This window comes from Chionomys nivalis, chromosome 4 (assembly GCF_950005125.1).
Source record: "Chionomys nivalis chromosome 4, mChiNiv1.1, whole genome shotgun sequence".
NCBI lineage: Eukaryota > Metazoa > Chordata > Mammalia > Rodentia > Cricetidae > Chionomys > Chionomys nivalis.
Window position 1 is genome coordinate 115,879,677 of NC_080089.1, and position 12,693 is coordinate 115,892,369.

General features: G+C 47.9%; 1 protein-coding gene across 5 annotated transcripts in view; it reads left to right on the forward strand.

The window, feature by feature from the left end:
• The first annotated feature begins 10,705 nt into the window (after positions 1 to 10,705).
• Wdr48 (WD repeat domain 48) overlaps positions 10,706 to 12,693 on the forward strand; it is a 36,246-nt gene continuing 34,258 nt past the window's right edge. The window contains exons 1-2 of one of the 5 annotated variants that reach the window (XM_057766575.1): positions 10,762 to 10,779; positions 12,363 to 12,480. In XM_057766575.1, the coding sequence (XP_057622558.1) occupies positions 12,463 to 12,480 (18 nt within the window). In that variant the 5' untranslated portion in view covers positions 10,762 to 10,779; positions 12,363 to 12,462. Of the gene's footprint in view, positions 10,780 to 10,973; positions 11,144 to 12,362; positions 12,481 to 12,693 lie in introns of those variants that run through there. The other 4 variants (XM_057766576.1, XM_057766574.1, XM_057766572.1 and 1 more) reach the window with 4 other exon arrangements.

Consider the following 12,693-nt stretch of genomic DNA (forward strand, 5'->3'; position numbering starts at 1 on the left):
GGTTTCCTTTGTTTCTGAGTATGTGGTCAATTTTCGAGAAGGTTCCATGAGCTGCAGAGAAGAAGGTATATTCTTTCCTATTTGGGTGGAGTGTTCTATAGATGTCTGTTAAGTCCATTTGCTTCATTACCTCCAACAATTCTCTTAATTCTCCATTAGGTTTCTGTCTGATTGACATGTCCATTGGTGAGAGAGGTGTGTTGAAGTCTCCTACTACTAGTGTGTGTGGTTTAATGTCTGCCTTAAGTTCTAGTAATATTTCTTTTACATACGTGGGTGCTTTTATATTAGGGGCGTAGATATTCAGGATTGAGACTTCATCCTGATGAATTGTTCCTGTTATGAGTATAAAGTGTCCATCTCGATCTCTTCTGATTGATTTCAGTTTGAAGTCCGTTTTGTTAGAAATTAGTATGGCCACACCTGCTTTTTTTTTAGGACCATTTGCTTGAAAAACCTTTTCCCAACCCTTTACTCTAAGTAGATGCCTGTCTTTGTGGTTCAGATGTGTTTCTTGCAAATAGCAGAATGTTGGATCCTGTTTTCGTATCCAATCTCTTAGCCTGTGCCTTTTTATAGGTGAATTGAGACCATTAATATTAAGTGATATTAATGACCAGTGGTTGTTTGCTCCAGTTATTCTTATTGTTTTTGGTAGTAGAGTTTGTGTGTCTCCCTTCTTTGAGTTGTGCTAGTGAAGGGTCGCTAGATGCCTGATTCATTGTAGGCAGTGTTAGCCATGTTGGATTCCTTGGGTTGTGATTTTCCTTCTATTACTTTCTGCAGGGCTGGATTTGTGGCTACGTATTGTTTAAATTTGTTCTTATCCTGGAATGTCTTGTTTTCTCCATTGATAGTGAACGATAGCTTGGCTGGGTATAGTAGTTTGGGTTTGCATCCGTGGTCTCTTAGTTTCTGCAGTACCTCTATCCAAGACCTTCTGGCTTTCATGGTTTCCATAGAGAAGTCAGGTGTAAGTCTGATCGGTTTACCTTTATAAGTTACTTGCCCTTTTTCCTTTGCAGCTCTTAATATTCTTTCTTTAATCTGTATATTTTGTGTTTTGATTATTATATGGCGAGGGGATGTTTTTCTTTGGTCCAGTCTGTTTGGTGTTCTGTATGCTTCTTGAATATTCAAAGGAATTTCATTCTTTAGGTTGGGAAAGTTTTCTTCCATAATTTTGTTAAAAATATTTTCTGTGCCTTTGAGTTGTGACTCTTCTCCTTCTTGTATCCCTATTATTCTTAGGTTTGGTCTTTTTATTGTGTCCCATAATTCCTGAACGTTTTGTGATGAGAATTTGTTGACTTTGCTGTTTTCTTTGATCAGTGCATTTATTTTCTCTATGGTGTCCTCAGAATCTGAGATTCTTTCTTCTATCTCTTGTATTCTACTGATTATGCTTGATTCTGTAGTCTCTGCTCGTTGACCTAGATTTTCCATATCCAGCTGGTCCTCAGTTTGTGTTTTCTTCCTTGCTTCCATTTCAGTTTTCAATTCTTGAACTGTTTCCACTACTTGTTTGATCGTTTTTTTCTTGGTTTCCCAGGGTATCATTCACATATTTACTCATTTCTTCAAACTTTTTGTTATACTTCTCATCTATTTCTATAAGGGCGTTTTTTACATGTTGTTTAAGGGACTCTATTGCTTTCATAAAGTCAATTTTTTCCACTTCTTCTGTGTTAGGGTGTTCAAGTTCTTCTGATGTAAGATCATTGGGTTCTGGTGTTTTCATTTTGTTTTTCAGATTGTTTGGTGAATTCTTGCCTTGGCGCCTGCCCATCTCCTCCTATCGATGCTATCTAATAGGTCTTTTAAAGCAGGATCAGGTTTCCCTGCTGGGTCAGGGGCCTCACTTACAAGATGCCCTCACTCCGTTTCCTGTCTCCCACCGCAGGCCAAGATCCTTCTCACCACTCAGAAGGGTCTCCAGGAACAGGGCCAGGCTCCCCTTTCGCCAGGGATCCTGCCAACAAAAGGCCTACCACTCTGTGGGCCAGCCACCAAAACAGAGAAACTCCCGCTGCCCTCTGTCCCGAGCTCCTGACCCAGAGCCCAAACAGGCTAAACTGGGTGATCCCGCGGCCCCGCCATAAGGGAGGGAGAGTGAAGGGGGCCCCCTGGGTGCAAGCTGGGATGGGCCAGGAAGAGAGAGGTCGCAGCAGAGGAGGAGCAGCACCAGCAGAGGGGACCAGCCCTCACAGACTAACCGAGGGGTCAAGGAGGTCTGGGAATGCCCCTGCTCAGTTTCCTGTGGCCCGCCGTGGGCCAGGAACACTCTCCCCACCCAGGAGTGTCTTCAGGGACAGGCCAGTGGATCTCGCCAATAAAAGGCCTCCCAATCTGCAGGTTAGGCCCCAAGAAACCTACTTGATTTAATTGTAGTGGGACGATCTGCTCTCAGTGTGGGCTTCACTGTTTCATGCTTGGACTATCCCACATCCGCCAGTCTCCGCCGCGTCGGCCCACCGGTCTGTCTCCGCCAGGAGCATGCGTAGGCCCGCCGGTCCCATGTGACCTTTTTAAATGTGGGTTCTGGGGATCAAATCCAGGTCCTCATGCTTGCAAGGCAAGCACTTTACCAACTGAGCCACCCTCCAAATATTCCTTCTGGAGTGAGACTTGGCACAGCCACAGGCTGCCTCTCTCCCAGGTACTCCCCACACATTTAGTCTATGGAAAATCCTCACCAAGTGTCTTAGTTAGGGTTTCCGCTGCTATGATAAAACACCACAACCAAAGGTAAGTTAGGGAATAAAGGGTTTATGTGGCTTCCACTTGCACATCATAGTCCATCATTGAAGGAAGTCAGGATGGGAACTCCAACAGAGCAGGAACCTGGGAGCAGAAGCTGATGCAGAGGCCATGGAGGGGAGCTGCTTACTGACTTGCTCCATGTGGCTTGCTCAGCCTGCTTCCTTATAGAACCCAGGACCACCAGCCCAGAGACAGCATCACTCACAATGGGCGGGGCCTCCCCTGAGAGTCATTAATTAAGAAAAAGCCTTACAACTAGATCTCAACTGAATCTCCTTCCTCTCTGATGACTCTAGCGAGTGTCAGGTTGACATAAAACTAGACAGTACACCAAACTCTTATTCCAAAACTGTGGTACAAGATCTGTTCCCAGCATGCCTCATAGTTTCACCAAAGTGGTTGCTGTGGCTGGCTTACCTCTCACTGAAATCTTACCTTTAGAACTGAAATCCACCCAACTGCTCACTTACAAGCTCTCAGGATAGTCTTGCTAAAGATCTGCCTTAGTATGTTTGGAATCAGTCATGGATTCCTGCGGGAGAAAAGATGAGACACTATGGAGCCGACTGGGTGACCTGAACCCATACCCTGACACTATAGAGCCAAGTGGGTGACCTAGAACCCATACCTGACACTATGGAGCCGACTGTGTGACCTAGAACCCATACCCTGACACAATGGAGCCGACTGGGTGACCTAGAACCCATACCCTGACACAATGGAGCCGACTGGGTGACCTAGAACCCATACCCTGACACAATAGAGCCGACTGGGCTAACTAGAACCCATACCCTGACACAATGGAGCCGACTAGGTGACCTAGAACCCATACCCTGACACAATGGAGCCGACTAGGTGACCTAGAACCCATACCCTGACACTATGGAGCCAACTGGGGACCTAGAACCCATACCCTGACACTATGGAGCCGACTAGGTGACTTAGAACCCATACCCTGACACTATGGAGCCAAGTGGGTGACCTAGAACCCATACCCTGACACAATGGAGCCAAGTGGGTGACCTAGAATCCATACCCTGACACTATGGAGCCAACTGGGGACCTAGAACCCATACCCTGACACTATGGAGCCAACTGGGGACCTAGAACCCATACCCTGACACTATGGAGCCAACTGGGGACCTAGAACCCATACCCTGACACTATGGAGCCGACTAGGTGACCTAGAACCCATACCCTGACACAATGGAGCCAAGTGGGTGACCTAGAATCCATACCCTGACACTATGGAGCCAACTGTGTGACCTAGAACCCATACCCTGACACTATGGAGCCAACTGGGGACCTAGAACTAGTTCTCAGGAGACTTTTCTTCCTTCAGCTGCACATGGCATCTTCTTTATACTCACTTGAGACTGCATCTTAAGCTGATTGTGACCCTGACTGTCAACCTGACAGGATCATTAAAAGACAAATGTCTAGGCATGTCTGGAAAGGACGGTCCAAATTTGGTTAACTCGGGTGGAGAGACCCCCACACGTGGGCTTGGGTCCTGACTCCAGGCCCAGTGTAATCTGCTGTGCCCTCAGGCCCCTGCACCAACTCTCCCACCGGCGTGGATCCCACCACTGTGGACTGCATCCCTCAGACTGTGGCCAGAACCCTTCTATCCCGTCACTTTTGTCAGGTGTCGGGGCTTTGGTTTTGCGACAGGATTTCTCTGCTGACTGGCAGTCCCAGAACTATGTACGTAGACACTGCTGGCCTTGAACTCACAGACATCTGTCTGCTTCCTCTTAGCTGCTGAGATCAAAGGCATATACCACCACGCCCATGATCTGGCAGGTATTTAACTAAGAGAAAAGCAACTAATCCTACTTCTATCTCAGGCTAAACTAAGATAGAAGGCTGGCCATTCCCTACCACTCCCTCAGCTGCACTATTGGTACGTGACAGGCGCATTGGCTGTCTGCATCTTTACAATCCTACCAATCATTCCTTTGATCTGTCCCCGTCATTTTCTCCAACAATGCTTTCCCCGTATAACTGTAAGTACAGCTGGAGGATGAATTGCTAGAAAAGGAACCGCTAAGTCACTTTCTGGGTGATTATATTGAATTACCCTCACACTCTGAATATGTAAACGATGGCTTTCCCACATCACCTGAACACAGTGTCTCATGAAACCTTCAGGTCTTTTCTGAGCTGTAAGAGAAAAGTGGTGCTCCCTCAAACACATATTATCTTCATTATGAGTAAGATTAAGGACATTCCCATACAAATTCAATCATCTCTTTTTCTGCACAGTACCTATTCATGTCCTTTGCTCATTTTTTTTCTTTTGTGTTTTGATGTATTCTGTGTTAGTTCATAATCATTCTTTGTATTATTAAAGAAACCAGTTCTTTGTTGTGTGTGCTGCAAATGTATTTCCCCAAGTGGTCCAGGGCAACCAAAGGAGGCCAAAGCACAGCTCAGTGGGTTCCGGATGCAGCTCCAGGTGCTCAGGACTTCACCCCTCCTCCTCGCACAAGGCCCCGGCCCCTCACCTTCTCATGCACAGCAGCTCAGCAATGAAGACCTAATTGGCTTGCAGGAGAAATGGATGCATTGGACTGTTGCCATGGAAACTGCCCCTCCCACCGCATTTACCATTCAAAGGCTTCTTTGGGCATTTGTGTACAACAAATTAGTGAAGGGAGATTTCCAGACTTGTGGGCCTGGTTTTCAATGCAGTTTGAAGGTGCTCGGAGGCACGAAGAATGCCTGTGGCTTCTGCTGGGAGATTACGAGGAACAGAATAGTGTTAGACCCCAGCTTCAGGGGAGGGCTGATTTGTTGAAGATTTGGCAGGTCTCAGCTCTGCTTGTAATTTTCCTTCCTTTCTCAGCTTCCACTGATGGTCATTAATCCACAGAGCTTGCTGGTCTCAGGGGTGGTTTATGTTGCCCAGCAAAAAGCAGGAACTCCTCAGGATATTTTCTCTTCCGGACTCTAGTGAAAGCCAAGACCACTGAAGACAGTCCATTAGAACGTTAGGTGGGGTGAGGCACCAGAAGACAACTCAACGCCCTTTCGTCCTTTCACCCTTTCGAGGCTGGGGGAGGGGTCAGTGAGAGTAGAAAGGTGCTGCAAGGAACGAAAACCATGAGCATCACAGACAGCAGTCATGCTGATGCTGGTGCTCAGGGCTAGCTCGAAATGAACGAAAACCAAGAGTATCACAGACAACACCCAGGTTGATAATGGTACTGGGGCTAGCTCTACCGGTTCTAGGATTTCCAGTGCTGGTAATGGCCACACCAGATGGAAGAAAAGGCCACTGGCCTGCCTGTCATTTCCAAAGGACCATATTTCTGAGGCACTGGGTTCTAAACACTGTGGTTTCAGGGTTTTTGGTGCCCCCCAAGTGTGATCCTGAGATTGACGTGTGATCTTACAATTGCTGTAGCCATAGGTGTTTTGACTGCCATTGAGGAGGAAGGCCCCATCATTTTGATTAGGTGGGAGCCTCAAAGTACACTTAGTTTGAGTTTTAAAATGTACCCTGACACCTGGGGCCGACACAGCACGCGTGTGGGGGTCAGAAGTCAACTGGCAGGAGTTACTTCTCTCCTTCCACCATGCGGTTTCCATCAGGCTTGGCAACAAGCACCTCTACCTGCTAAGCCCTCTTGACGGCCCAGAATTACACTTAAGGTAAATAACCTGCTATGGCATCTCCTTGGACATGTGCAAGTCTGTGGGTAAAATTTACACCTACTACACATTTCTGCCCCAAGCTTTAAATCCTCAGCTCATTCAAGTCCTTCATAAAAACCACACGCCAAAAAGATAACATTTGTGGCAGTGTCGTTACATTGTTTTTATTTTGTCTCCTTGGTAAATCATCAAGTTACCCCTCTTATCTATGGTGACTAAGTTTCAAGCCTCCCTTGGGTACCAAAATTCTGGGATGCTTAAGGATCTTATAAAGCACAGTGTGGAAGCTCCCTGTACACTCTAAACCATCTCTAGGAGTAAAATTCAAATGCTATGTAAAAACTGCTTGGTTTAACGAATAATGATAAAAAAGAAACTTTATGTGTTTGGTAAATGTGCAATCTTTTTCCAAACACTGTTAATCTGAGTGGCTTACACCTATAGATATGGGACCTGCTGACCTTACCAAATTATGCTTTATTTTCACTTAGCTTGTCCTCCTAATAAATTATGGCATTTTTATAAAAGAAAATCTATTTCTTGTAGAGGTACTTTGTGACTTTTCATCTCTGGGGAACAAGTATCAAACATTCTAAGGTCTGTCCCAGACAGTGACTTCCAAATCAGGGACCACATGGATGGCTCTCTACTGCCCTCCAGTGGGAGATCTGGACTGAGCATTCGTGACACCAACTCCGAGGTAGTGGCTGTGTTCAGGAATAAGCACACTGGTTTCTTTTCACTTGGAAGGGAAATTTCAAAACGGCATTTAAAGCAAGTCTCTCTGACAGACGAAAACATCATACATTTATGTTTGGACATAAACATCTCCAGTGTCTTCTTAGAGTTTCTATGGGAAAACACAGAGATTGCAGGGGATGGGACCCATATCAAGTGGGCAAAATAAAAACAATCTAAAGGATGTATCACAAGGATGGGGAGATGGTTCGGTGGTTAATAGCATTGGCTCTTCTTCCAGAGGACCAGAGTTCAGTTCCCGCTGAGTTACATCACTAGTCCACTTTCATTTTGAGAGGCAGTAATTTTATTGCATTTATTACATGTCAAGCACATGCTACACAATTATATGATCATTTCAACGAGTATGTTTTACTCACCCTTAGACAACTTCATGTGTGTTGTCTTGATTTTAGGCAGCCCAACTCACCTCTTCCATCCCCCCAAGGAACCCCATCTTCTCCTTCCCACTCCCCCAGGGACCTTATTTCCTTCCCCATCTCCTCTGGACACTCAGCACACTTTTCGCCTCCATGTCCTTCCCGTGTGTTGATGGCCCACTGAGCACACTCAGCGCCGCCTGCTGGAATGTTCGTAGACCTTTGCAGTAGCTACAGCTGCAGCGATTTCACCGGGCAATGACCAAAAGACAGCATTCCGCAGGCTCTGCCCCATTCTCCTGCTCTTAGCTCCTTCCACCCTTTGTCAGATGTCTCTTTAGGGTTAAGCACTTAACAGTCACTTATTGCCCGCTCTTTGAGTCTCGGCTTTAACTGCTGCTCACCACAAAAAGAGGCGCCTCTGGCCATGGCTGAGGACAGTACCAATTCGTGGACAGAAACATCCAGAAGGAAGTATGACAACTTGTAGTTTAGCAAAACAACAGTAGCAGGTTCCTCCTTGGGGCCATGGCCTCCCGAGTCAGGGGATTTACAGGACCAGGTTCACAGGACCAGGCCTGAATTCAAAAGTAGCTGGTTCCCCCCATAACTGTCATGCCACCACCACACCAGCGGCACATCTTGCCTGGCAGGGTTGTCTGCAGGGATATCATGGATGCTCTCTCTTCCCTAACAGCCTGCACAGCGCCTGTACCTTCCTCCACTATGAAGGCTGGTCATCAGGGAGGAAATTTCCAGGTCAGTTCTGTCTGGATGTTCCTACGTTCAGCTACCAAAGTGTATAGCATCTTCAGCAATAGTGTCTTACTACTTAGTTTTGGTGGGCAACCAAGAACAGTAGCAATGGCCTGTACTGTTTGGAGGGCCTCTAGGGCTTCCCCGACCCTAAGTCAAAGGAAGCTATCCCATGCCTGGTATTGAGATTTTCATTTAATAAACCATGTCTTCTGGGAAAATAATCATCCATTGATGCAGGGTATCTATATTCAAATTTCTATTTCTGTATATGTATTTTCTTTTGAAGATTGACTTCTTTTATGTGTATGAGTGTTTTGCCTGCATGTGTGGGTATGCCATCTACATGCAGTACCTGTGGAGGCCAGGAGAGGGCCTTTGGAATTGGAATTACAGACACTTAGGAGTGCCCAGGTGGAGGGATGCTAGGAACCAACCTAGCCTTCTTCAAGAGTAACAAGTGCTCTTATTTTCTCAGCTGTCTCTCCAGACCCATTATATTTTTTAAATTAGTTTACAAAGGTAGTAGTTTTCCATAGGGGTTATTGTTATGCCCAAATCCGTGAAGTCCCTGCAAAAGCCAACAAGTAGACCAAGTCCCATATGTAAAAGCAAAGAGCCTTTATTTTACTCAAGTTTGCAAACTCGGTCTCTCCGCATGTCCAACACATTGGAACAACCAGAGAGCCCCAAGCTCAGTTAGAATTGGTTTTTTTTTTATAAATATTTTGTTCAGGATCTTTTAAAAAAATTTTTTATGATTTATTTAACTTTATTTTATGTGCATTGGTGTGAAGGTGTCAGATCCCCTGGAACTGGATTTTGAGACAGTTGTGAGCTGCCATGTGAGTGCAATTCCCAGGTCCTCTGTGTTAGGAATATTTCCTAAGCGAGCTCTCTGACGACGCAAAAATTCCCAATCAAGCCAAATCAAAACAAGCCGAATTAAGAAATATCCAGGTTTAATGGGAGATCTGCGCTCTCGGGTGGCCCCGAAGGGGAAACTGGAAGCCGCAGAAAAGCGACCCCCGGGAGGAAGAAAGGGGGACCACGTGTTCTTCTTTTGGGGGATCACTTAAGTACCCTGAGGAGTGGTCCTGACCCCACCCCTGGGGAGGGGTCAGGACCTGGCCTGCTGAGATTTGAAGTCCACACCAGGCCTGGAGGCTGAGATAGATGCCAGGGACTGGGGCCTAGGTTCCCAACCTAACACTCTGGAAGAGCAGTCAGTGCTCTTAACCCCTGAGCCATCTCTCTAGCCCCTGGAATTGGGTATTTATAGTAGTAAAGGTGAGAGTGAGGGGTTTCTGAGGTTTAGAACCCCTGATTGGCTGACATTTGTCTAGGGATGTCCTGGTGAGTGTGTGCTGGCAGGAGGTCCTATCTACAGCGGTTGGAATGCCAGGCATTTCCTTTGAATGGTCAGTCTGGGTGGTGCTAGGTAATCTCAGATTGTGGTTCTTTCTGCAGCCAGCTCAGGCCTCTTATTAAATTTATCGATGACCGAGTTTTACTCTGGCAGGTGATAATGGTTGGAAGTAAAGAACCTCCTTTGGGTGACCTGTCCCTACTTAGCTTATCGTGGCTGGCCTTTCCTAGCCAAGGTGATGATTTGAAATATTTTGACTGTCTCCAATCAGGGACAATGCTAACATTACCTCGCTTAACTTCTAAGACCCGTATTACCAGCTATAGTGGCACAAGTCTGTAATTCCAGCACTTGAGAGTCTGGGGTCTGGTGAGATAGCTCACTGGGTAAAGGTGCCCTCTGCCAAACCAGAGTTAGAGCCTCAAGACCCACATACTGGAAGGAGAGAACCGTCTCCCACAAGTTGTTTTCTGACCTCCGAATGAGTCTGAAGTCATTCATACATACATACACACATAGCACACCCTAGCCAGCACATTCTACACAGTAAGACCATGCCTCAGAAAATAACAGCAAAAAAGTTTTGCTTTTTTTTTGTTTTTAATTTAAAAGCTACAAATATGGAGATGAATTGGAGACATGGCACAGAGCCTAAGAGCACTAGCTGCTCCTGCAGAGGACTTGAGTTCGACTCCCACAACCCACGTAATGTTTACAAACAAGTGCAACTCGGGTCCACGGGATCCGACGCCATCTTCTGACCTCACTGGGTACTGCGTGCACACAGTGCACATACATACATTCAGACAAAACACAAAGCGATAAAATTTAAATTAAAAAATATTCATAATAAAGCTAGGGCGGCCTCTCTTCTGCATGCTGGCGCCTGCGGCGGCTCTGCCTCCATCAGCGTTACCGTTCACACGTGGCTCCTTCTCCGAGGTGCAAGCGGCCCGGGAAGCCTACGCCCTGCCTACCTTCTGCCCAACCAAGGGAACAGGGAGGGACATCCGCCGGCGCCGAGCCTCTCCCGGAAGTGACGTCGGAGTGTCAACATGCAAGATGGCGGCCCATCACCGGCAGAATACAGCCGGGCGGAGGAAAGTGCAGGTATGGCGGCCCTGCTCCGCAGCCTTGGCGACGCCGCCGTCGGGTCGGCTTCCCCCGCGGGCGGGCGGGTGCCTCGGGCCGCGACCGGCGGGGTTCGACGGCCGGAGGATGACGGGGCGGGGCGCAGCCTCGCGAGGGGTGGGGCCGCGGCGCCAACGGCCCGAGGCGGCGGCTGGGCGGACTGGGCGCCCGCGCGGGCCTCGCGAGCGGTCGCCGGGAGCCGCCGTCCCGGGGAACCGCCGTCCCGGGACAGCGGGCCTGCGGCGGCGCCATGGGCCTTCTGCCCGCTCACCTGCCTCTGCTGTCGGCCGCCTTCCTCCGGAGCGGCCGCGACCCGGCGGCGGAGGCCACGCGGCGCCCGCGGGTGGGTGAGCCCCGACAGCGAGGGACCTTGCGGGGGCGTGGCGGGACTGGGCCGCACGTGGGAGCGTGCGCTGGAGGAAATGACAGTTTCCCCTCCTTTGCAGTGGGGTTCGCCTCCCCCTCCACGGTCCTCCCTGTGCGTCTTCCAGTCCCTGTCTCCGTAGCGTCGGCATAGCGGGTGATGAGTTCGTTAACCCACAGCGTGGGTGTTGTGGGTTTCCCTAAATCGCTTTGGTGTGGTGTACGTTTGAGTTCTGCTTGCTGTCTTTGGAGCTGGGTCCTGGAGCTCATTTGACAGTACTTCCTGTCCTGAGCAAGGTCAGCCCCCCTGCACCACAGGAAACCAGGCCGGGTGGAACCTGTCTGCTGCCTCTACTCTTAGCACCTAACACGGGTCAAGGGGCGTGGTGTTGAGGGCAAGAGGGTCAGAAATTCAAGGTCATTCTTTGGTACCTAACAAGTTTGAGAGCAGTCTGAGCTACACATCAGTCTGGCTCAGAAAAAAAAAAAAATGTTATCTGCTACCTTTTATCTTAAAGATGGAGGAATTTATTTTAAAGTCCTGTTTGCCTGCAGGTAGATTGTGTGCAGCTTGGAAAGGTACATTGTGTCATCAGACAAGTACTGAGTACATAGATTGGGTCCAAAGAGGGAAAGAGATTGAAAGGGTTCCACAGTCACTAACACTCCACAGAAGAGGGGACCAGGGGACAGTAACCCCAACATAAGGTTCTAGACCTGTAAAATTTTCTGAATAAATATCCTCTTTAGATTCCCGATCTCACTGGCCAGTTCATTGTTCCTATGTATTCGGTAGGTGGTTGTTACAGTGACTGCAATTGGGCTGAGGAGATGGTTCGGTCTGGTAAAGGGCCTAGGGCACAAACATAATCTAAAATTCTGTCCCCACTTAAAAGGGAGCCTGGCAAGTTGGTTGACATTTGTGATCTCAGCTCTCGGGAAGCAGAAACTAGAGGATCCCCGAAGCTTCATGGCCAGCTAGTCTTGCTGGTCAGGAAGCTCCAGGTCCAGTGAGCAACCAAGGAAGACACCCAAGCCAAGCTCCAACCTCCACACTCGTGTACATACATGTGTCTGCATGTGCTGTACACCCCCCCCACACACACACACAAATAATAAAAAATTTAAAGAATAAGTGAAATTAGAGCAATCTAAAATCCCTTAGATTTCCCTGAATAGGTGTTGTTTTTCTTTTAAAGGGCATTCGTGATGGGATTGCAGTAACCCCAGCTTCCAGGCCAGGTGGTGAGAATGCCGTTTCCAGCTAAGCTGTAACTTAGTCATGTTCTGCACACTAGGATGTTGGTTCTCAATAGAGTAAGGATTATCACTCTCTCAGTTTGGGGGCAAAGGTTTAAAAGACAAGGGATGGGAAGATGGCTTGGGGAAGAAAGGTGCATGCTGCCAGATCTGGAGACTTGAGTTCTGGGACTCACATGGTAAAATGTGAGAACTGACCATGTTATCCTCTGACCTCCAAAGGTGCTTTGTGGCACCACCATCATTCATATAGATAGATAGATAGCACCA